The sequence below is a fragment of the Hirsutella rhossiliensis genome (assembly GCF_020360975.1).
Source record: "Hirsutella rhossiliensis strain HR02 chromosome Unknown scaffold00022, whole genome shotgun sequence".
Classification (NCBI taxonomy): domain Eukaryota; kingdom Fungi; phylum Ascomycota; class Sordariomycetes; order Hypocreales; family Ophiocordycipitaceae; genus Hirsutella; species Hirsutella rhossiliensis.
In genome coordinates this window covers 96,619-118,067 of record NW_025408688.1, presented here as the reverse complement: position 1 = coordinate 118,067, position 21,449 = coordinate 96,619, and the positions used below count along the sequence as shown (strand labels likewise).

The window sequence follows — 21,449 nt, the reverse complement described above, 5'->3', positions numbered from 1 at the left end:
ACGCATCTTATAACCCTCTTTTACAAAGGCTCCTTATATAACCTACCACTAACGCCATGTTGCGTCTTTGTTTAGAATCCTTTGACTTCTCTTACACACCATCGCCACTGGCCCTTCTCTTTTACACTAAACTTCCCACCCGGCCCTTGCCGATACGCCCATGAAGAGGGCGCGCTTGCAGCAGCAGAATTCGCCGCCTTCCTCGTCTTCGGACACCGTCAGCTCCGCCCCCTCCTCCTCTCCCCGCCGGCCGCTTCTTCGTCTCGACCGAGCGGCGTCCCGCCCGTTCCGCTCCGGCAGCCAAGCCGGGTTCCCCTCTTGACTCTATTGTCGCGAGCACCTCCGACCCGCCCGCTCGACCTATCCGCTATCGCATGCAGAAATGAGCTGCCTACTATAAACCTATCGCTCTCTTACGCCTCTTGCCTTTACTAAAATAAACCGTTCTCCCTCTCGAGATGCTATTCCTAACGAAACTTATCGCTGCAAAATTACCATTACTCTACACATTACAACGTTTATCTCTTTTTTGAAACAACAACTTTAGCTTGCGACCTATTTCTTACGATAGTGCCTGCCTCTATTTGTTCTCCGTGACCTTGTTTATGTCCTGCGCGTTATGCCTTGTCCCTTTACTTTCCTTCCTCCTCTCCCTAGCTCCCTAGCTTGCCTTTGCCTTGCATCCCTTCTTGTGCACCTTCCAGTCCTCCTTTTGGTGTTGCCTGCTGCAGTACGCCACCGTCAGGCATCGGCTGCACCTCCTCGCCCCCGCCATCTCTCCACAAACCCGGCAGACCTTCCCCTCTGTGCTCTGCGCATCCTGCCCTTGCATTTGCGTCGCGCCCTTGTTTCCGCCCGCCTGCCCCGCCTCTGCCATCTTGTCCTGCATTTCCTGCCTCGTCCTAATTTCGCATCCTTCTTTGCCGCAGAACGACGACACGACCACGAGCACAAACGGCCTCTCTGCGTGTAGGTACGATATCGGGCTCTGTAGAATCTCCTTTGCGAGTCCGCCGCAGCTCTCGCAGCGCACCCCTGCTGCCTTCCGACACGCTGCCTCGTGCTCCCGTAGGATCGGCCTTATCCACTGTAGGAACAGTGCACTGGCTGCGTGGTTCGGCCTCGCCTGGCTACCTGCGTCACGAGCGTCTTCGGGATGCTATGCTTGTACTTCAGCTCCGTGGCCCCGAATTCGCACCAGAACTCCACGGAAACGTTGCAAGTGGCCATGCTGTAGTTGTTTTCCTAACTGCTCGATCGGTAGCTAGGGTAGACGCTTCTGCTCTTGTTCTCCTATTCGTGCCTTGGCGCCCTCTTATGCTCCCTTCCTCTCGCTTACCCCGCAATCGTCATCACCGCTTTACTTGCCTTCTTGCTTTTTCTGCCTCTTCCCCGCGGCGGGATGGTGCCCGAATGGCCGCTTTCTTTACCTACCTTTTTTGCATGTTTTAGTTCCTAGCGCTACCGCCTGCTTGCGTTCTTTCTCTCACCCTGTCTTTGTCTTGTTTGTCTCTCCAATCTTCGGCCTTCGTTCCTCAAGGCTCTTTGCGCAACCCATGAAGGGTTGCCTTACCTGTTAGCGCGCGGGGAAAAAAGGCCCCAGACTGCTTGCCTTGAGGAACGAAAGGACTTCTTAGCGCGCGGGGAAAAAAGGCCCCAAACTGCTTCACCCCCACATCCTCCGCCTCTGATTGGCTGATTTATTTCCTCTTTCGGAATAAAAGATCCCGTGTGATTGGTCGCCGACCCTTCCGTCCCTCCCTCGTCATTGGTCGCTGCCGCCTTCTCTTGCCCCTCTCATGCCTTGCCCTGTTTCCCCCCCCGTTATATTACTCCTGTTTACCCCCTTGCCAATGCCAATGCCAACCTTTTTCCTTTCGTCCGCCGGTTTTCTTATTGTGTCTAAAACTTGCGTCTTTTGTCTTTGCCCTTTTCGTTCATGCCTTTCTAGCGGGTTCTTCCTTCAAGTCTAAAAGTCGCCCTCGTTGATCGCTGCTGCCCAGTGCCCTTGTCTTCTTGCCCGCCGGCGCTCCTCCGTCTTCTCCCCCTCGTCACCTCACCCTGACAACTCTCCTTGACTCTTCAGCGTCGCCATCCGACCGACGCAAAGCTTCCTCGACAGTCCTCTCGCTTAGCACCTCCAGCCTGGCCTGCGCGACGGTCATCTCTTCGGGGACTCGGTTGCCCACCAAGTCTCTCTCCCGCACCTTGGACACGAGCGTGATGCCGTCTAGCGTTCGACAGCGCGATAGCTGCACATATAAGCTGTACGGGTCGCATTGCGAGGGCACGGCCCTTCCATCGACTTTCGTCGTCCGTGTCCCCGCAGCTCCAGGGCCACGCGCTCTGGCGTTCTGCCCTGCACCTTGTAGTCCGTGCAGGCGAAGGCTGCTGCGCACGGCAATCCCTTCCGGCTGACGTCGTTCTGCTGCCACGGCCGCTTTCGTTGGCAGTGTATCCTGACGCTCATCGGCGTTAACAAGATCGTGCCCGGCGGCATCCCGACGAAGTGGAGGTCCTTTGTCGTCGCCGATTCCAGTAATATCCCCGCCGGCGGCCGAAGTGGATCGTCATGTCGGACGAGATTCGATGCCCTGGGGACGCCTTGTCGACAATGACCTCCACCGCCGAGTAGCCGGCGCCGTTCACCAGCTTCAGCCCCTGATGGGTGTTGTGGTTCACGACGACCGGCATCCCGGCCACGAACATGAAGACGGCCGGCACGGGGATCGCGCTATCGTCGCCTTGATTGAGTACCATGATCGCTTCTTCCTCGGTCGGCAGGCCCTCCTTCCACTTGTGCTCGGAGATGAAGATGCGCATCGTCGACCGCTGCTGGACCCGGAACGCCAAGCTTGCCTCCATGTTTAGGTTCCACCGATTCCTGTTCAGCGGCGTCACCACGGTGATGCCAGTCTCCCAAGGGATCCGCCTGCCCTCGCGGTAGCACCTGAGTTGAGGAGGTCCAGATCCGTGCGGTCCTGCACACCCTGCCGGATCCGCTTCAGCAGCCCCTGCAATTCCGGATCACCGGCGGCGCGCATTTGCTCGTTCAACATGACGACCGTCGTGAATCTCTTCCACAGCGCGTGCGCTTTGTCGTGCTGGTGCCGCTGCTCGGCCTTGAACGAGTTGTCTACGTCCCACGAGATGGCCGCGCTCGGCAGGACGATCGACCTCTCTTGGACCGGCCGGAACTGCTGAAAGTCTCCGCAGAAGAGGACGATGGGGATCCCCGAAATCTTTCTGCGATCCGCGAAGCCGACAGAGTCGCTCGTTTATGGCGTGCAGCGTCCGCGCTCCGAGCATGCTCACCTCGTCGATGACAAGCACGTCCTTCTCCTGCCAGTCCATCCGAGACTGGCCGTGGATGAACCGCTCCGCCCGTTTTGTCAGCCGCACCCCGTCAAGGTCCTTGGCTGTGTTCGCGCCGCCCGCCCCTTGGTCTTTAGTGAACCCGCAGGCGGGTGGATCGTGATGCCGTTGATCTGCGCCGCGGCAGTCTGACGTCGCCGTGATCAGCAGACGATTCGAAAGGCTCTTCCCACTGAACAGCTCGACGAGTGCCCCAATGATCCGCGACTTGCCGGTGCCCCCTCGCCGCCGACGAACTGGCAGAGCTGGCCGGCATCGCCCTATTCGTTTGTCGCATCAAATCGAGCTGGCGGCATATTATTAGGAAAGCGATCGACTGCCTCTTGTTCAGCGTTAGCCGTGTTGACAACTCCTTGCCCGCCGCGAAGAAGGAGGTCGATGGGCCAAGCTGGACGCGCATTCCCGCTTCTGCGTCGCTAGCCGTCTCGTCGGAGTCGGCTGTCGTCATTTCGACGTCGTCCTCCCGAAGCCGGTCATCACCCTCCGCAACGCAGCTCGGCGATCGCTTTCCCGGACTGCGACTGTGGTTTGTACGCCTTGGATCATTCTCTCCTTTCCTCGACGCACTTATCTGCTGCGACTTGATAGCCTTGACCTGATCCTGCGGCGGTAGTGCGGCCCCGGAAAATACCCGCCCTGGCATGCTTATGCACCTCAACCCTTGTTCGGGAATCGCGATGGCCTCGAGCTCGGCCGTTGAGCAGAGCGCCGATTGCTGGAATCGACAGAGCTGCCGCATCATTGCCATGAGCTCCGGCGACTTGGCCGTCACCTGATTCGTGCCCACTGCGCCTCGGACGACGTCGATCAGGCGCGTTGCGTCTCCGATGTTGTTGGACCGATACGTCGCTGCAAATTCTGCGCCCGCCTCGCCTGTCTCGCCCTCCTCGACGTGGGCGACCGTGGAATCGCCATCGCCGGATGAGGCCGCCCATTGCTTGGCGTCGCGCTTTGCGTCTTCGGCTGATCGTCGAAGCAGCTGCACGTTGTCGACGAGACATGATATTCTCGGGGCCAGCGCCTCTCGCGCCCGCTCCCAGATGCTATTGATCTCACCTGTTTCTTCGCACAGAAAGGACTCCACGGCACAAATAGCGCAAGATGCTGCACGGCTGCCCTTTAAGGGGAGGGGAGGTTAGCCACTCTGATGATGCCTGCCGGCAGGGCGGTTGCTATACACACCTCCGGTGGCACGACTCCTCGTCGTCGTTGTGGCCGAAGTCCTTGCTCAGGTAGCCATCGAGGCAGACGGTAGCATGCTTGCCCGGCCGCCTGAGCACCTGGACCCAGCGTCTCCCTGGCGCCCATCCATCCTCGAAGGGCACCTCCCCCCAGGCCGCACAGCTCTCATCCTTACTGGTGCGTTTTAGTCTAACGAGCGATATGTAGTCGTATAAGCATAGCCCTCGCAGGAGCTCTCCCCGGTGCTGGTACGCCTCAACGTGGGAGATCCTCAGGCCTGCTTCTTCGACAACGACCGACTCATCCAGAGTATCATCTATGGCCGCCGCGCCACTTGCTCGTCGGAGATACGGCCACCGTCGAAAGACTTCCCAGTACAGCAGAGATGTGTTCAGGTACGCCCAGGCGCTGCTGTTGGTGAACTCGGCCGGATATCCAAGAAGATGAGCGACGACCTCGACCTGAGATAGCGGACGCTCCGTGAACACACGATTCGCCACCCTCATCAAGAACTGTCGCGTCCTGTTCCCTTGGCGGCGTCATCGCCAACAGCACCTCCACCGTCGTCCTGTCCTCCGTTGGCCGTGCCGTCACCCGTTGAGGCGGCCAGGAGATCGGCCGCGGCCGCCACACGCTTCCACACCGGGTCCTCCACCTTCGTCGCGTAGTTCGTGACATAATACATAAGGGCCATGGTCTTGCGCTGCGTCGCAATGAAGGAAATGTCGTGGTTGTGCCGGAGCCCAACAGCGATAGCCTTGTTCCATCGATTGACCATGCTGTGAGTCCTCCGGATCTGCAACACCCCGTCTGCCGTGATGGCGGTCTTGTCGACCAACCTCCATGGAGACTTAAACCGGCATGGATTCCCTTTCCGCGCTCCTTTGCCCAAGGAATACTTGACACAGGTCGGGCTATGCGTGTGAACCTGTGTAGCGCCGGCACAGAAGTTGGCCTCCTCGTCAAATGCGGCCGAAAACTGCTCGGTGTTGTCCAGCAGGGAGGAAATATCGGACGTCACAGATCGCTCCGCTTGCACGGCGCAGAACCCTTCCTGATCCAGATCCTATCTTGCACGTCAGCCTGGCCCCGTTTGTCCATCGGACGAGCAATTCAGGTTCTCAGTGACACGTCTTAGCTATTCTTACCTCGGAGAAGACACTATCGACGTATCGTATGATTCGCTCGCGATACGCCGCCTGATCCTCCCCGTGGATGTCGGCAAGCATCGAGCTGAGATGCGCGTTTCCGTGCAACCAGAGCAAGCCGTGAACATGAAGCGCCCCTCGTTCGTTGGTCTCCACAGCGCCATAGTACTTGCCGATGCGCCCGAATACCGACTCTTCTCCGACCTTCACGTAATGATCGAAGAAGAGCTTCATCTCCCGGTGGAAGAATACGGCGGCGCTCATCGGATCGGACATGGCCAGCCTTGTCCGCTTGTACGCACTCCCAAGGCCTTCTAGGAACTCCTCGGCCGCGCCGGGATCGCGTGTCCGATATGCCGCCAGTCGCAGCTTCACCGGGTTCGTAATGTCGTTTGGGTTGATGGTGAACCAGATGGCCGGAACGCCGTAGCCAACGATGAGCGACTGGATTTTCCGCCGCATATTGAGCCGAACCTCTCGACATGGGTTGCCGGTGGCCGTACAGCGAGAGGCTCCTGAGAAGCTCCTTCACGCCCTCATCGGTCGTCTTGCCCGAGCTCTCCAACTCGACCCTCGCCGCCGCTAACCTTTGCGCGGTCATCGAGCGGGCAACGCGCTCGACCTTGCCGAAGTCCTTCCTCGCCACACTCAGCATGCTGACGCGGCGGTTCCTCGACCGCACCCCCATGTTGAAGACGAGAAATGCAAATATGTGGTGCAACGCAAACCGGCCACCATGGCGCCGGAGCACGATGTCGGCCCAAATCCGGAGGTTCAAGCTTCGGGAGGATACGATGTCTCCCGCAGCCGCCCCTGCCTCAACAGCTCTACCGGTGCCTCGCAAGTTGGTAGGGCCTTCCCGCCTCGGCTATGGCCTCTTCGGCCAGCCTTGGTCCCCAACGCCAAATGGGAACAGGGTCGGGAACGTTCTGGCGAAGAAGGACGTCTCAAAGGAGTCGGCAAACTCATCCCCCCGCGAGACTCGAATGTATGGCTCACTGCCATCGTCGCCACGCCCTCGAGCCCCCCCCACCGAGGATCCGACCCACGTTCTCGGGCCCGCGCGGCCGTCGGCACCTGCGCCAACAGCGTCACAGGCAAACCGCAGCTTCTCGACATCCGCCACGTCTGGCGGTCCGTCCAGCCCGAACATGCCGGAAGACGTCACCTCGTTGATTGGTCGAACGTTCTGATCGGGGCTAGCACCAACTCCATCACGACCCGCGCCTTCTTCGTTGGGCCCGTGCCCTTCAGCCTCGCCTCCCGTTTCCTGCCTTTGGTTGAGCAGAGCGAAGAGTTCCTCGATCTCCACCGACCCCTCGTCGTCCATGGCGCGCTCCGTGGGCGGCACAACGTGCGCCGTCCGCGTTTTCTCCCATGCGGACGGCTCGTTCCGCTCCATGCGATCATACACCAAGGCCGGCACCCCGTCTATCGGGTCTCCCAACTCTCCATCTCCGCCACGTCGATCTCGATCTCGGCGTAGTGGGGGTTGCTCCTCTTCAGCCAAACAAGAGCCCTCTCGACGACCCGCCGCCTCACCGACAAGAGACTCGACAGGTCGCTCGGTGCCGGCTTCTCCACGCCCTGCCACGAAACGTGGATCTCGTCCAGTGCTTGCAAAAGGGGGTGCGGGAGCACCTTGGTCGCCAGCTCCTGCACGTTGTTGGGAAACACTGTGATGTGGCCCTTGACGTGCCTCGGATACCTCACGGCCTGCCTCTGCCCGCCCGGAATGCTATATCTCGTGACAAACCCATAGCAGGAGTTGAGCGAGACGAGCTTCTCTTCGACCGGCGTCAGTCCCTTGAGCTCATCGGGAACATGTGCTCACAGCCAAGGCGAGTGTGAAGATGGACCGCCGGCGACAGACTCCCGCGCGCCAGGCATCGGGCACACTCCGCACACACCGACACGGGCTCGCCTTCGGGAAAGCAGCTCCGGCATGAAAATGGTGAGCGGCCGCCCTCTGGCACGCAGCTTGACAGCCATTGATCCCATCTGATCTCCTCAGCTCTTTTCTCGTACGCTTGCGGTAGCTGTCATGCAGGTCCGTATCGGCAACGTGCTCGCATCGTGGAACGCCTGATAAAAATCCCGCACCGTCGACACCTTCCTGTCGTGCGGTATTGGCGTACACCACGTCTGATCGTTAGACAGCCTCTCCTTCATGGCGAAGTCTTCCTCCAAAAAACGCAGCACACTCGCCAGGTCTTCGGCCCGCAGCTCCCGACTCCTCTGCCTTCCGATTCCACTCCGAATCTGTTTTCTCGGGCGCTCGTCCGGACCAGGAAGACGTTTTCTCTTCTCCCGCCTCCGGGCCGCCTCCGGGCCGCCTCCGGGCCGCCTCCGATCCATGATTTCTTCTCTCCGTGGCTGATTCGCTTCTTCGCAAGCCGTCGGATGCGGCAGCTTTGGCGACGACTGCCCGACTACGTGCGCATCCCCTGACACGCCATCCGGCCCTTTGCACTGGACAGGCACCGGGCCGTGCTGGCGAACGTTTTCCACGCCGAACCTTGACCTCAGTCCTTGCCCTTTCCAGCACTCTCCTCGTTCTTGCTGCCGATCAAACTGCACGGGCTCCCCAGCCGCCACCCGCGATGAGCCGCCCACCTCCCTTTGCTGCAGCCTCCGCCCGCTCAGCGAAGCGTCCGCTGGCTCTGCCGCGGCGTCGCACCCCACAGGAGACGGCCCCGGATGCTGCGCCGTACCTGCTGCGTTGGAGACACCCCTGCGGCCTGGTACTCCCTTTACCCGCCAACTCCGTCCCCGACGGCGCTTGGGCAAACCAGACGCAATCGCTGCTGCTAATTGCCCGTTTTCTCTTAAGTTGTCGAATACCGGTTCCCTAGGCTGGATGGATCGAAGCTTCGGTACCTCCTTCGAATGAACACTCGGGACATCGCCCGCCGCCGCCGTAACACGTTGCTCCTCATCTTCAGGATCTCCTCCTGAGGCAGAAAGTGCCGATGAGGAGCGGACGATCAGAGTCCGCTACCCCATATCTCCACGTTCCCTAGGCAACAGGGGCCTCGGAAGCTGACCCGGTGACTGATGTTGCGCGGAACTTCCGCTGCTAACCATATTATGGAACTTCCGTGCTCTGTTTGACCGCAAACCGCCTCGCGGCGGTCTTCTCGGCAACGACCTCGCAATTGCTTCTGCGTGCTGTCTCCATGCGGTGTCTTCAACCACAGGTTTCCTAGGCTGAATCGGCCGGAACGTTGATGCCGCATTCGCCCGTGATTCGTATCTTCGTAACCGTCCCAGGCTCTCCCCCCGTGCTCTGCGGCCCCTCTCAGAAGCTGCCACCACATCTACACCGGCTCCTGTCGCACCATCTCCGAGCCCCGAACCCGACCCGCTCACGTTCTCACCCTCTTCTCCATCCCCGACTGACAACGAACAGGCTTCAGGGTGAGCAACCGCCTCGCTTAACTTCACTGCAGGACTGTCCGCCATGCTGCTGCCTCCTCGACGTCGACTGCCGTAAATTGGCAACAGGCTATAAAGCTTTGGCTCCGGAGCACCTCCACTTGGACAGTCTCGCTTGTTGACGACGCTACTTCTCCCGAATGGGAAGCTCCCTAGCCATCACTTCCCTCATGGCCGTGGCGTTTCTTCCTTATAGCTTCCCTATAAAATGCTTCCCTATGGTACCGAGGCGATGCAATACTACCCTCTATATTCCCCGTTACCATGCCTATCTATGTGCGTCCACCGTCCCGGCCTCGCCTGGTCTCCACGTGCGACCTGCTACCCCGGCTTTGCCAAAGCGACCCTTCCATCGCCGTGCTCTCTTTTGCGCACTCCAGCGAATCCTGGCCACTGCCGACCTCCGGCACATGGAGATGGCCGCGACAACCGCCTGCCGCACACTTCAAACCATACTCTTCAGCCCTTCCAACACCATCCTACCAACCTTGCGCATCAGTTCACCATCAATACCCGCCAATCCGCCTCGTCGAGCAACAGCCACAAGGCTGCCGGCGATAACATGTCCATGACGTCCCTCATGCAGCCGGACTACCCTTCTAGATTTGCTCCCTCGCCAGCACCAATGTCGCATCAACGGCCTTAATGCTAAAGCGATAGCCAGGACCCCCCTGCCTGTCCTCTTGTAGTCGCTAGCCACCGGAGTCTCGACTTGCAAACCCTCTTGGAAAGTTCTCGTGACCAACTCGCATCCTCCTCCTCAGGTCGACCCATATATCCGACTTCACCGTGTCCCAATAGTAGACTCGACACGGTCGGCACCCGCCTCGCTCAGCCGCACGCAATGCCCATCCAACTACCGACGACCGTCAAAGGGAGTCCTGCAATACTACCATAACCTCTTTCTTTCCTTCACTCTCATTCGTTATTGCCCCCTTTGCTATCTACTCCATGCAACGATGACACCGAAGGGGACTACTGGACTTTCTTTCTCCGCAGTCTTACCCACACTAACCTTACCGTTCGCCGACCTCCAACTTCTCGCAACATAGCCATCACCCCTACTCAACTTCCAACCCCGGCTCCTACTTCACTCACGACCACAGAACCAGATGGTCGAGACTGCTCGAGAACCTCGCCAGCTCATTCCCGCATACCCCGCTTCTGATCTATCACCTAGGTAGCATTCACTGACTCTCAAGTCTCCCGACCCGAGCCACGAGCCCTCTTTCGAGCAGCAAGAAAACCTGCTTTATAGGATGCCTACCTCTACTCTGCCTAACCCTCCTTTACACTTCCACGGTGACCACATCTGCCATGTTCTCACGATGTCGGCCTCCCAGCTCAACGTCGATACCTCGTCCTCCCGCGGCAACCTCTTGACAGCCAGAAAAATGCTGGCGCCGACATGTCCATGATGGCCTTTGTCCAGCCCGGCTGCCCGTCTAGGTTCGCCTACCAGAATGAGCATCGTGTCAAAGGGCTCAACGCAGAAACCCTAGCGAGGGTCTTCCTTCCAACGCCCTCATGGCTGTCGACTCCAGAGTATGCAGCAATCCGGTCAGATCCTGACAATCCATCGACCTGCATCTTCTTGAGCCTTAATATTTCCATATACAACCAACAGATAATCCCCTCGGAATGGACCGAGCAGTGGTTCTTTATGGTCGGCCGTGTTCATCCCTTTGCCCTGACGTGGGAAATCGAGCGACGTGATAGCTTCGAGTCGGAGGATGACAACATTACAGAATACACCATCCCGGCTCTCATCGTCCGCGACCACAGCTACCAGCCGTAGGTGTATGCTCCAGACCTCCGTCACCACTACCATCTCTGACGATGGCCACAGAGTCATCCTCGCACCCTCGGCTCGGCGGATGCCTTCCCAGCGATACAACCCATTGTCTCCTTCACGGGACCTGTCATCGGTTCCGGCCGCGACCTTCTGCATGGAAACTCGGCTGCGGCCCTTGACGACACCCAGCTGAGCTGTTGCGGCTTTGTCCAGCTCTCGACCTTTATCTGTCCTGGGATTCCGGGCAAAACACCCTTCAAGGGCTTTCATCCCTTTCAACTTTTCGTCATCTTCCCCATTCACGCCAATCCTTGGACCTCCTATGCAAGAAGATGACCGAGAGGCGCGATAGCCAGTTCCAGCCGAACGCTCTCCTCACCTGCACGGGCAAAATCGCCGGCTTACTCGATCACCAGATCATGACACATGCCCCGGCCTTCGAGCAAGACTATATCTTCATCGTCGTCCCCGATACATGGACTTTCCTTGACAGGGCCATGTCCAACCAGGCTTCTGCGACACAGCTACTGCCGACGACACCCAAGGGCTCAGTCGGCAACCCTCGGACTATAGCGATGCGTTGGCCAGGTTTACCTCTACCAAAAACGCAATGCCGCCCCAAGCGGCGCCTCCCCACGCCGCCTGCATCTAGGTCAGTCGATCCTTATGATGACATCAAAGCGGTCATTGCCCGATCCCGACCAAACCCCAACCAAGAGACCGCGACTTTCTCCAGAAATTTCCACCATAGTCGCCGCCTGTGATAGTCGAGGCCCCGCCAAATCCGACACTTCCTCCCTTCTGTCCCACGAAGACCCGGAGACTCAGAGACGGACACCGAGCCAGTCAATCACCCAGCCACATCCGCCTCTGGCCCTATCAGACCTCCGGCGTCAATCTCTTCCCGACCCCACCGCGCCCGACATCCGCCCAAGAATATTCTGTAAAGCAACGAACGAAACAACACAACATGACAAGGAACATGTTTCATCATCCTCAAACTCAAGTGCGAAAGGCCCTAATGGGATATTTCCTTCTCCTCTTGCTCTCCTTTTCACAAAGACAATCCAGTCAAAACTTCTCCAATATACTCCTTATTCTGTTTATATCCACCACTTATAGCACCTGTAAATCCTCAGAGCCTTCCACTCGCCCACACATGCATTACCCACCCACAACTCTCTTCACCCCTGCCGCCTCTCCACGCCCTTTGCGCCTTTGCAAAGCAAAATCTCCTTGCAGCGGCCTAGGCTGCCTCTCTGACGCTCTGTCTCGATTTCACTCACGATAATGCTCTACGTCTCTCGCCGGATCTCCATCTCATATCTCTTATCTCACTCTTCTTCCTGTCTTCCTCTCACTTCCCCTGTCTCCTATCTCCTGTCGCCAACTCTCTCCTCTCCCCGACTTTCTCCTGTCGCCATCGCCAACTTTCGTTCCAAAAGGCCTCTTTGCGCGAGCCGCGGCTGGCGAGCCTTCCCCTCGTGAGGAACGAAAGGCCTTCTGACGCGCCGCTGACCCCGCCCTCCTTCGCCCTGGGTTTTTGACCGCCTCTTGTGATTGGTCGGCTGGGATTCCCAAAATCCCTCCTCATTGGTCCCGGCTCCTCTTCCCACCCCTGTTCCTCCCCGGTTCTTCCCTGTTCCCCCCCACGTTTCCCCTCTGCCAATGCCAATGCCAACTTTCGTTCCTCAAGGCTTCTTTGCGCGAGCCGCGGCTGGCGAGCCTTCCCCTCGTGACAATCTTACTGGTTAATTCAATCAATCCGTCAATATCGATTGATCAGGATTGACTGGATCGAAAACCACACTGCCTCCCCTTCCAACCGCAAGTCTTTCGTTCCTCAAGGCTCTTTGCGCAACCCCGCTGGGTTGCCTTCTCCTGTTGCCTTCTCCTGTACGCCGACGAAGCGACCGTGCCTGACGCAACAGGCCTCTGCCTTTGCCTTGAGGAACGAAAGGCTCTTCTGGACGGGAAAAAAACCCAAAACTACTTTCACCCTCGAAAATCTTGGCTTCTGATTGGAGAACCTTTCTTGCCTGCTGATTGGAGAACCTAAAAACCCCAAAACTTCTAAATCCCGCCTTCCGATTTGGTTGTTTAAGGATTACCTTTTTCGTCCTAGCCCCCCTTTTTTTTGCCCTCCGGCGCTATTGGACTCAGCCCTCGCTTCGTCCGTCTTTCTTCCCACGCCCGTGCCTTTAGAAACCACGCCCATTACTACACGGATTGGACTACAACTACATTCACTAAGCTTCGTATGGATAATGCCAACGCTACGAGGTCACTCCAGGAAGTGCTCCAGCTACTCTTCGACAAGTTGCAACGGTGTCAGCGTGCCCTCGGCAGGAATTTGCTGATGAAGTTCACCTTCGAACAACCCTTATCAACGCCTGCCGCGGCGTGCCAGAATTGGAGCACGCCTCTTCAAGCCATCAAACAAGATAGAGGCGTTGTTTGCAGATCTTCGTTCTTCCATTGAAACACATCTCGCACGCGGCACAACCCCCCAATACGCCCAGGATGATAACCAGCAGTACTACCTTGATCGTCGATACAACAACAACCGCGAAAGAGGTAGTGGATACAGAGGAAGCAGAGACTTCAGATGCCAGAGCTACAACCGCGGTAGATTCAACCAACGCCCTCAAGGCAACAACAACCGCCCCTGGACTAGGAAGTGCTTCGTGTGCAACAAAGAAGGCTGCTGGTCCATCAAACACACGGCCGAAGAACGTCAGAAGGCCAGAGTCAATATGTAGCCCACTGTCACTTCACGGGCACGCCCGTGGAACTCGCGGCCTATGTGACGGACTACGAAGGCATTGAAGGCGACCCGCTGACGATGACGGCGACTGGGATGAGAATCAGGATGACGATGCTAACCCGAAACAGTGGCAAGCAAGTCAAATGCTCTGCCAGCAAGCGTTCAACCATTTGATCACTGGTGAAGACGCTTACCGTACAGATCAAAACACTGTTCCCGCCTCACAATTTGTTATTGAAGACCGCTATTCAAAGACAAATTCCAAGGCATCATGATTGACACAGGTGCAGCCAAAGTCTCTACAGCCGGTCACTCTCAGTACATTGCTTTACAACGAGAAGATCGCTCTGTAGCCCTAGACAGCTCCAAGTCCGGCCAGGCTACCATCAAATTCGGGAATGGCGAAGCCATTCACTCGGTTGGCTCCATCGCCCTCAAAACACCAGTCGGACGGATCACGTTCCATATTCTTCAGACTCCTACCCCTTTCCTGCTTTCTTTGGCCGATATGGACCGTCTTGGAATATATTTTAACAACATCAAAGACACCATCGAATGTACTAATCATTGTACTAATCGCCAAATGAGCATCCCTGTCACCCGTAAATGGGGACACCCCTGGTTCTTTCTCTCTAAGGCCGAAGACTCCATCACGTTTCTCACAGAGGCTGAGATTCGTACACTTCACCGACGATTTGGACACCCAGCAGTCCCTAGGCTATATCACCTTCTGAAGCAAGCTGGCCACAGCGACGTCTCGATAGGCACATTAGAGACTGTCTCTAAGTTCTGCCATCACTGTCAAATGCACTCGCAAGCCCGAGACGCTTCAAATTCACCCTCAAGGATGACCAAGAGTTCAATTACGAAATCATCGTTGATGTGATGTACCTAGGAAGCCCACAACGCCCTGTTTTGCACGTTGTGGACGCAGCCACTGCTTTCCAGGAGCAAGATTCCTACCTCAATGTCAGCTAAGGATACATGGGAGACCCTTCGGACCGCCTGGATCGACACGTACCTTGGACCCCCTGACACCATTCGACACGACGCAGGGACCAACTTTGCTTCAATGGAGTTCCGCCAAGAAGCAAAACTCATGGGGATCAAATGCTCTCAAGTGCCTGTTGAGACGCATTGGTCCATCGGAAAAATTGAAAGATATAACGCCCCCCTCCGACGCGCGTATGACATCCTAAACGCGGAACTAAGCAACGTCACCTCCGCCGAAGCAGTGCTCCAAATGGCTTTAAAGCTATTAACGACACAGCTGGACCTGACGGGATTGTTCCAACTTTGCTTGTCTTTGGCGCCTACCCTCGTTTAACTGCGGAATCGCCCCCTTCTGCTTCTACCCTGAAAAGGTCGGCCGCGATGCAGAAAGCGATGAAGACGCTCCGCCAACTCTCAGCGGAAAGACAAGTTAAAGATGCCCTTCGCACGCGCAACGGACCGTCCACCGCCGACGTTTTATCCTCCCACTGCAAAGTGAAGTTCGTGTTTGGAGAGAAAAGACGGCTGGCAAGGACCTTTCAAGATTGCTTCGATTGACGGACATAACGTCACGATTGATACAGTCAATGGCCCCCAAGTCTTTCGTTCCACGCACGTACAGCCGTACCTGCGTGATGACTCCACAATCCCTCAAGTTCCTGCCCCTGCCCAGGACGAAGAAACCCCTGCCCGACCTGACCCCCCGGCACCCCGCAAGAGAGGACGCCCACCCGGATCCAAGAACAAGCCAAAGGATTTGATCATGATGACCGCTCCTCCAGGCCAAAGTTTCCTGACTCAGAAGGAAGAAGATGCATACGCTTTATCCATCAAACTCAGGAATGAAGGCATCATCACTGCTCCCGGCGCCCCATTTGAAGAATCCGATAACATCGAGATCACTGACCTCGTAGGACGAGGTGTATTCAGCTTTGAACGATACGATCGAATGATTCACGGTAATCATCACATCTTTCGCTCCCGAATGGTTCGTGAAGTCAAAGGCAAAGACACCAAACCGTACGAGAAATCACGACTTGTTGTTCAAGGACATAGCGACTTTGAGAAGACCACCCTACTAACGCAATCTCCGACAATTCAACGCGTTAGTCAAAGACTCATTTTAGCTATTGCCCCCGGACTTCTTCAAGGCAACGGCATGACCCTTTCCCTTCGCGACATCACTCAAGCATACCCACAATCCCAAACCGAGCTATTCCGGACAATTCTGACCTATTTGCCCACCGAATTGCAAGGCAAATACCCCCATGGAACGATCATTCGTGTTATCAAGCCCCTATACGGAATTGCAGAAACTGGAGTCCATTGGTATCGTACATATCAACAACATCACCTCAAGAACCTTGATATGTCTACTTCAACCTATGATTCCTGCCTTTTGATCACAAACACCGGCCCTAACACGTTTGGCATTGTTGGAATGCAGACAGATGATACCCTTATGCTTGGAACAGACAGCTTTTCCGCCCGTGAAGAAGAAAAGCTCGAGGAAGCACAATTTCGAGCCAAACCAAAGACATCGATGACCCCAGGAACAACGGTTGACTTCAATGGTGCAAAACTTACCCTGCTGGACATAGGATCCCTATCGCTTCAGCAAAAAGGACAAGCCACCAAAATCGCCACCATTGACCCCAAAGCATTTGATCATAGCCAACGCTACGTCGAGCAACGAGCGCGCGGATCGTACATGTTGCACTGTTACACTGGCACATCAATATCTACAAGCCTCATCAACCTTTCTTTTGCAAGGCTTATTCACCATTCCCTCAGCCGAGGCATATTCGGCCGTATACTCAGCCAAGACTCATTTTGTCTTCCAGTCAACCTAGGCTAATGCAGGCAATTAACCTTCCTTTTGCCTACGCTTTTCACAGCCACAACCCAACAGCTGGGTTATTCATTCACTTCCACTGTTCTTCTAGCTATATAAGATCATTTACACTCCCTCTCTAGATAGAAGAATCAAGAGCTTTATTCCACTCAAGATTAATGCTTGCTGCCCATCTCGTACTGCAATATATATTAATAATTATTGATAAGCTTAAGTGTTGGAATACTAACCTGCTGAGTAACCCGTGCAATCGGGATACCATCACGGTTCATGCACGACTCCCACGTGACACCCTACCCCGCGATCAGGGCACGCAGCCCCGGCTGCATGCCCCATTACCGGTGCACATTCCGTTTCTTGTGAATAGCTTCCTCTTCCTAGTTAGTTACAATTGAAGTCATCACCGGTTACCCTACCTGTCGTGACTGTGACTCAGCCTACAGCTTGTGCGCATGCGTATCTGTAGGCACATAGGTGCCTACCATCACTGATCAGTGGTTCCAGGTCCCGAAGGAGCCACAGAGCAGCAAGGTAGACGAAGAGTCACCGATCTGATCCGCCTGCAATTCACCGTGCCGTTCGGAGAAAGTGATACTTTCCTCTACGGGTAGAAGAGACAAACTCCGTGATTCGTTCCGCCGAGCAACTCACCGACCGTTCGAAGACGACAAGTTTGTGCTAAGAGCAGGAGACACTCCTTATTCCGATCCGCCTTCAACTCACTGTGCCGTTCGGAAGAAAGAAGCAGAACCTACGGCTAACCTATTGCTATTCCTAACTGCCGTTCCGCCGAGCAACTCACCGACCGTTCGAAGGAAAGGAAAAGACATAGCTTAGCTGCGTCAGCAACGCATTCCGACTCCCTCGCGATTGTGCTTTAATCAGTACAATTGATTACTACCATTCACCTCCGACACTATGTCTGCAGGACCTAGCAGCAGTGCCCCGGGAGGCAGTAGTAATACCCCCGTCCCTACTATCTATATTGCTCGCGATCCCCCAAGCCAGGAGAGAGTGCAAGGATGGCTGGACAAATATACTGGCATACCGATCGACCTGTCAGACATTGACCTATCCTCTGGCACCCCTGTGAACCCAGAGGAAGAGCCAACGCCACGCCACCTGATCACACAACTCGCCCGTGCGTGGACCGACTATGAGAGAGCCAATGTAGGGAGAATCGACACTCTTATTATGTTCCAAGAGCACTTCGAAGGATGGAATAGTGCACTCTTCGGAAGGATTGAGCCAACGATTCGAGCTGCATTCGTCAACTATCTTCGTACGAAGGAAGTGATCACTGGCCCCTTGAGAAGATGCCGACATGACTATCTTCTCGCTTCCTCGTCACCGAAGAATATTGGAAACCCAGGATACCCCGGTCGCCTCCATCGACGAAGGAGCACAACCCACGCCCGCAGCGATCCCTTTGCCTCTCACCACCTATTCAACCGCCTGTACAACCTGTCCAGCAGGCCACTCAATCCGTCACCCCAACCGCTTTTACAAACGCTCCGACGAGCTACACCTTCCTCACCGCACAAGGATAGCTCCCAGGTAACACCAGCTCCCCCTATTACCTACCCCAATTCAGTGGCGATTCCCCCAAGAGCCAAGTCAGATCCGCCACAATACACCCCATACCGCACATTGCCACCACGAGACGTGCCGAACACCCCGACCAATGCCCAGACTCTCGCCCTCTTCGTCAAGATTTGGAATAAGGAAGATGCCTACTCAGGTCAACCTTACGATCTCCTTGACGATAAGATCAGGAACTTCCTAACCACCTGCCGTTCGGTTGAAGTCCCCGAGAGCCAGCTACACGCCTTTCTCCCCCGCGCCCTTACAGGTCGAGCAAAGACCTACTATGACCTTTATCTTGACCCAGACCTCACGTTCGCCGCCGCTTACCGACAACTTAAGCAACATTTCGATACCAACGTGAATCTGGAGCATTACCATACGGACTGGTCAACTATCACCTTCAACAGTGTCCGTAGCAAGCACAGTGACAAGGACCTCCACGCTGTGCTTGATATAATGCTTGACAAGCTCCAATTGTGTCAACGAGCGATTGGGCCGGAAATAGCTGGCGAAAGCAACCTCCGCAACGCAGTCATCCACGCTTGCCGTGGAACGCCTGAGCTCAAGCAAGCCTTGTACAAAGCCCCGCCCATTGCGAACAACTCTTTGCCGACCTCCGCGCCTCTATTGAACTTGCGATCACGGACAACGGTAGCACCCAATGGTATACCGACCGCAAGTATCAACAGAATAGACCCCCCTTCCGCAACAATAACAGCGCGAACCCCAAACGACAGCCGCAGAGAAAGAAGGTGTGCTTCATCTGCGGCAAAGCTGGCTGTTGGTCTACCAAGCATACCATAGAAGAACGGAAACAATCACGGATGTATTTCCTTAATGCCCACAATGCCTCCGACACGACCCCGGACTTCGCCATGTTCCTCGCCGAATTCGAAGGTCATGAACTTGACGAGACCCTGTCCCTGACTATGATACTGCCAATGAAATTGACGATGAAGACCCAGCGATTGGCTCGCTGTTCTTCACGCAATCATTCCTCGCAGATTACGCTGTTTTACACCGTCTGACTAAGGAAGATGCCTATAGCGCTCCTCAAAAGGCCCCGGCACAACAATTCCTTGTCGATGACCGTTACACAACGCGTTATCAGGGCATCATGCTCGACACAGGTGCTTCCGACGTTTCAACCGCTGGCCTAGACCAATTCCATGCCTGGCAGCGCGAAGACCACTGCGCTACCCTCGATACCACCCGCGCAGGCCAGGCAGGCATCTCCTTTGGAGATGGACCCCGGATTGTGTCTGTCGGTGCGACCGCGATTCGCACGGCATTCGGGCCCGTTGATTTCCACGTTCTTCCCACTAAGACCCCGTTCCTCCTCTCCCTAGCCGATATGGACCGGCTAGGCTTTTTCAACAATCAGACCAACGAAGTCGTCCGCGATGACATTCGCGTTCCCGCAGTACGTAAATGGGGCCACGCATGGTTCCATCTAGGTGAAGAAGAGACTGCGAGAGTATTCCTGACCGAACGCGAATTGCGACGACTTCACCGACGATTCGGTCACCCGGCCACAGCTAGACTCCACCGACTGCTTAGATGTGCCGGGCATGATGATATTGATGAGCAGTCAATCCGTGAGATCACGAGGATGTGCCACCACTGTCAAATCAACGGCACCTCCCCCCAACGCTTCAGGTTTACCCTTAGAGACGACCGCGAGTTCAATTTCGAGATAACCGCGGATGTAGTCCAAATAGGCGGAAAGCCTGTGCTACACGTGATCGACGAAGCCACAGCGTTCCAAGGCGCCAGGTTCCTCCCCTCGATGACCGCCCGAGACACCTGGGAAACGCTACGGATGCTGTGGATAGACACCTACCAAGGCCCCCCGGACTTTATGCGCCACGATGCCGGCACTAACTTTGCAGCAGAGGAGTTCCAAAAAGAGGCATCGCTGATGGGTATCACTTGCAGGCAGGTGCCTATCGAAGCCCACAACTCGATTGGAAAGGTAGAAAAGGCACACGGCCCCCTCCGCCGCGCCTACGATATCCTCCAAGCAGAGTTGGGTGAGTCGAGAAGCCCAGATGCCCTCCTCCAAATGGCTGTAAAGGCAGTCAATGACACAGCCGGCCCGGATGGCCTTGTCCCTACCCTCCTCGTCTTCGGCGCATACCCACGAATCAACCACGATTCACCGCCCTCTCCCCCTATGATCAAGCGCGCAGAGGCTATTCGGAAAGCCATGGCAGCTCTGCACCGTGCTGCCGCTGCCCGTCAGGTTAGAGATGCCCTCAACACGAGGAATGGACCAAATGTAGAGCGCGCTGCAGAGCTTCCCCTGCAGAGCGAGGTCCTCGTGTGGAGAGAGGCTGACGGCTGGACCGGCCCGTGGATCGTTATCGGCAATAACGGCCACGAAATAACAATCAATCATGTCAATGGCCCCCGCAACTTCAGGATCACAGCGGTCAAGAAATACCACCGTGATCCTCAGGCCCCCTCATCACAACCCCACGACGACTCGCAGCCAAATCCCCGACGAGTCGACCCCAATGCACCCCCTAACCCCGATCAAGATGATGCCCCTGCCCCTGTGCTCCTACCTGAACAACGCCGACGAGGACGCCCCAAAGGCTCCAAGAACAAGCCCAAGACCGGCGTAGCCAACCTGTCAAAGAAGGAAGTTAATCACTATGATCACGCTGTTCAATTGCGCCGCGAAGGCCACATCACCACACCAGGTGCCCCTTTGAACAGTCCGATACCCAAGAGATTAACAACCTAATCGCACAGGGTGTGTTTGAGTTCATTCGTTTCGACCCGTGGCCCACAAAGGCCAAAGACTCTTTAAAGCACGCATGGTCCGCGAAGTTAAAGGACTCGGACCAACCACAAGGCCCTACGAGAAATCCCGTCTCGTCATTCAAGGCTATAACGATCGTGATAAAGAGAATATCCTTACCCAGTCGCCGACCGTGCAACGGCAGCACAGCGGCTACTCCTCTCAATTGCCCCTCCTCGCAGGTGAAGCCTCCGTCTTCCTGCGTGATATCACACAAGCATATATTCAGTCCAAAACCCCTGAATCGTACGATACTCGCACGCCTCCCAGCGGAATTAGTGCCCGCTATCCCCAGACACCATCATCCATGTCATCCTTCCCTGTATGGCATAGCAGAGTCAGGTCTCCATTGGTTCGTGACATATTATAGGCATCATCGTGAGCGCCTCGGTATGACACATTCCACCTTTGACCCCTGCTTGTTGATCTCCAATGATCAAGCCGCCGGCTTCGGCATGGTCGCTATGCAGACGGATGACACCTCCTCCTCGCCTCCCTGA

The 21,449-nt window shown here is 56.1% G+C and overlaps 3 protein-coding genes across 3 annotated transcripts; 1 reads left to right on the top strand and 2 right to left on the bottom strand.

Moving 5' to 3' along the window:
* Nucleotides 1-661: 661 nt before the first annotated feature.
* On the bottom strand, nucleotides 662-1,230 carry HRG_11670 (MYND finger domain-containing protein; the record flags this gene model as incomplete). Its single annotated transcript, XM_044870140.1, has 2 exons — nucleotides 662-1,087; nucleotides 1,135-1,230. The coding sequence occupies 2 exons, from the start codon at nucleotides 1,228-1,230 to the stop codon at nucleotides 662-664; spliced, it is 522 nt and encodes a 173-aa protein (XP_044714635.1).
* A 1,245-nt stretch (nucleotides 1,231-2,475) lies between these two features.
* On the bottom strand, nucleotides 2,476-7,035 carry HRG_11669 (ATP-dependent DNA helicase PIF1; the record flags this gene model as incomplete). Its single annotated transcript, XM_044870139.1, has 9 exons — nucleotides 2,476-2,981; nucleotides 3,032-3,242; nucleotides 3,316-3,503; nucleotides 3,943-4,418; nucleotides 4,558-5,018; nucleotides 5,108-5,623; nucleotides 5,706-6,231; nucleotides 6,293-6,361; nucleotides 6,809-7,035. 9 exons carry the CDS (start codon nucleotides 7,033-7,035, stop codon nucleotides 2,476-2,478), a joined length of 3,180 nt encoding a protein of 1,059 aa, XP_044714634.1.
* Nucleotides 7,036-19,257: 12,222 nt separating this feature from the next.
* On the top strand, nucleotides 19,258-21,449 carry HRG_11668 (transposase; the record flags this gene model as incomplete). The annotated part of the gene is made up of 5 exons (XM_044870138.1): nucleotides 19,258-19,563; nucleotides 19,732-20,811; nucleotides 20,865-20,968; nucleotides 21,320-21,327; nucleotides 21,391-21,449. The coding sequence occupies 5 exons, from the start codon at nucleotides 19,258-19,260 to the stop codon at nucleotides 21,447-21,449; spliced, it is 1,557 nt and encodes a 518-aa protein (XP_044714633.1).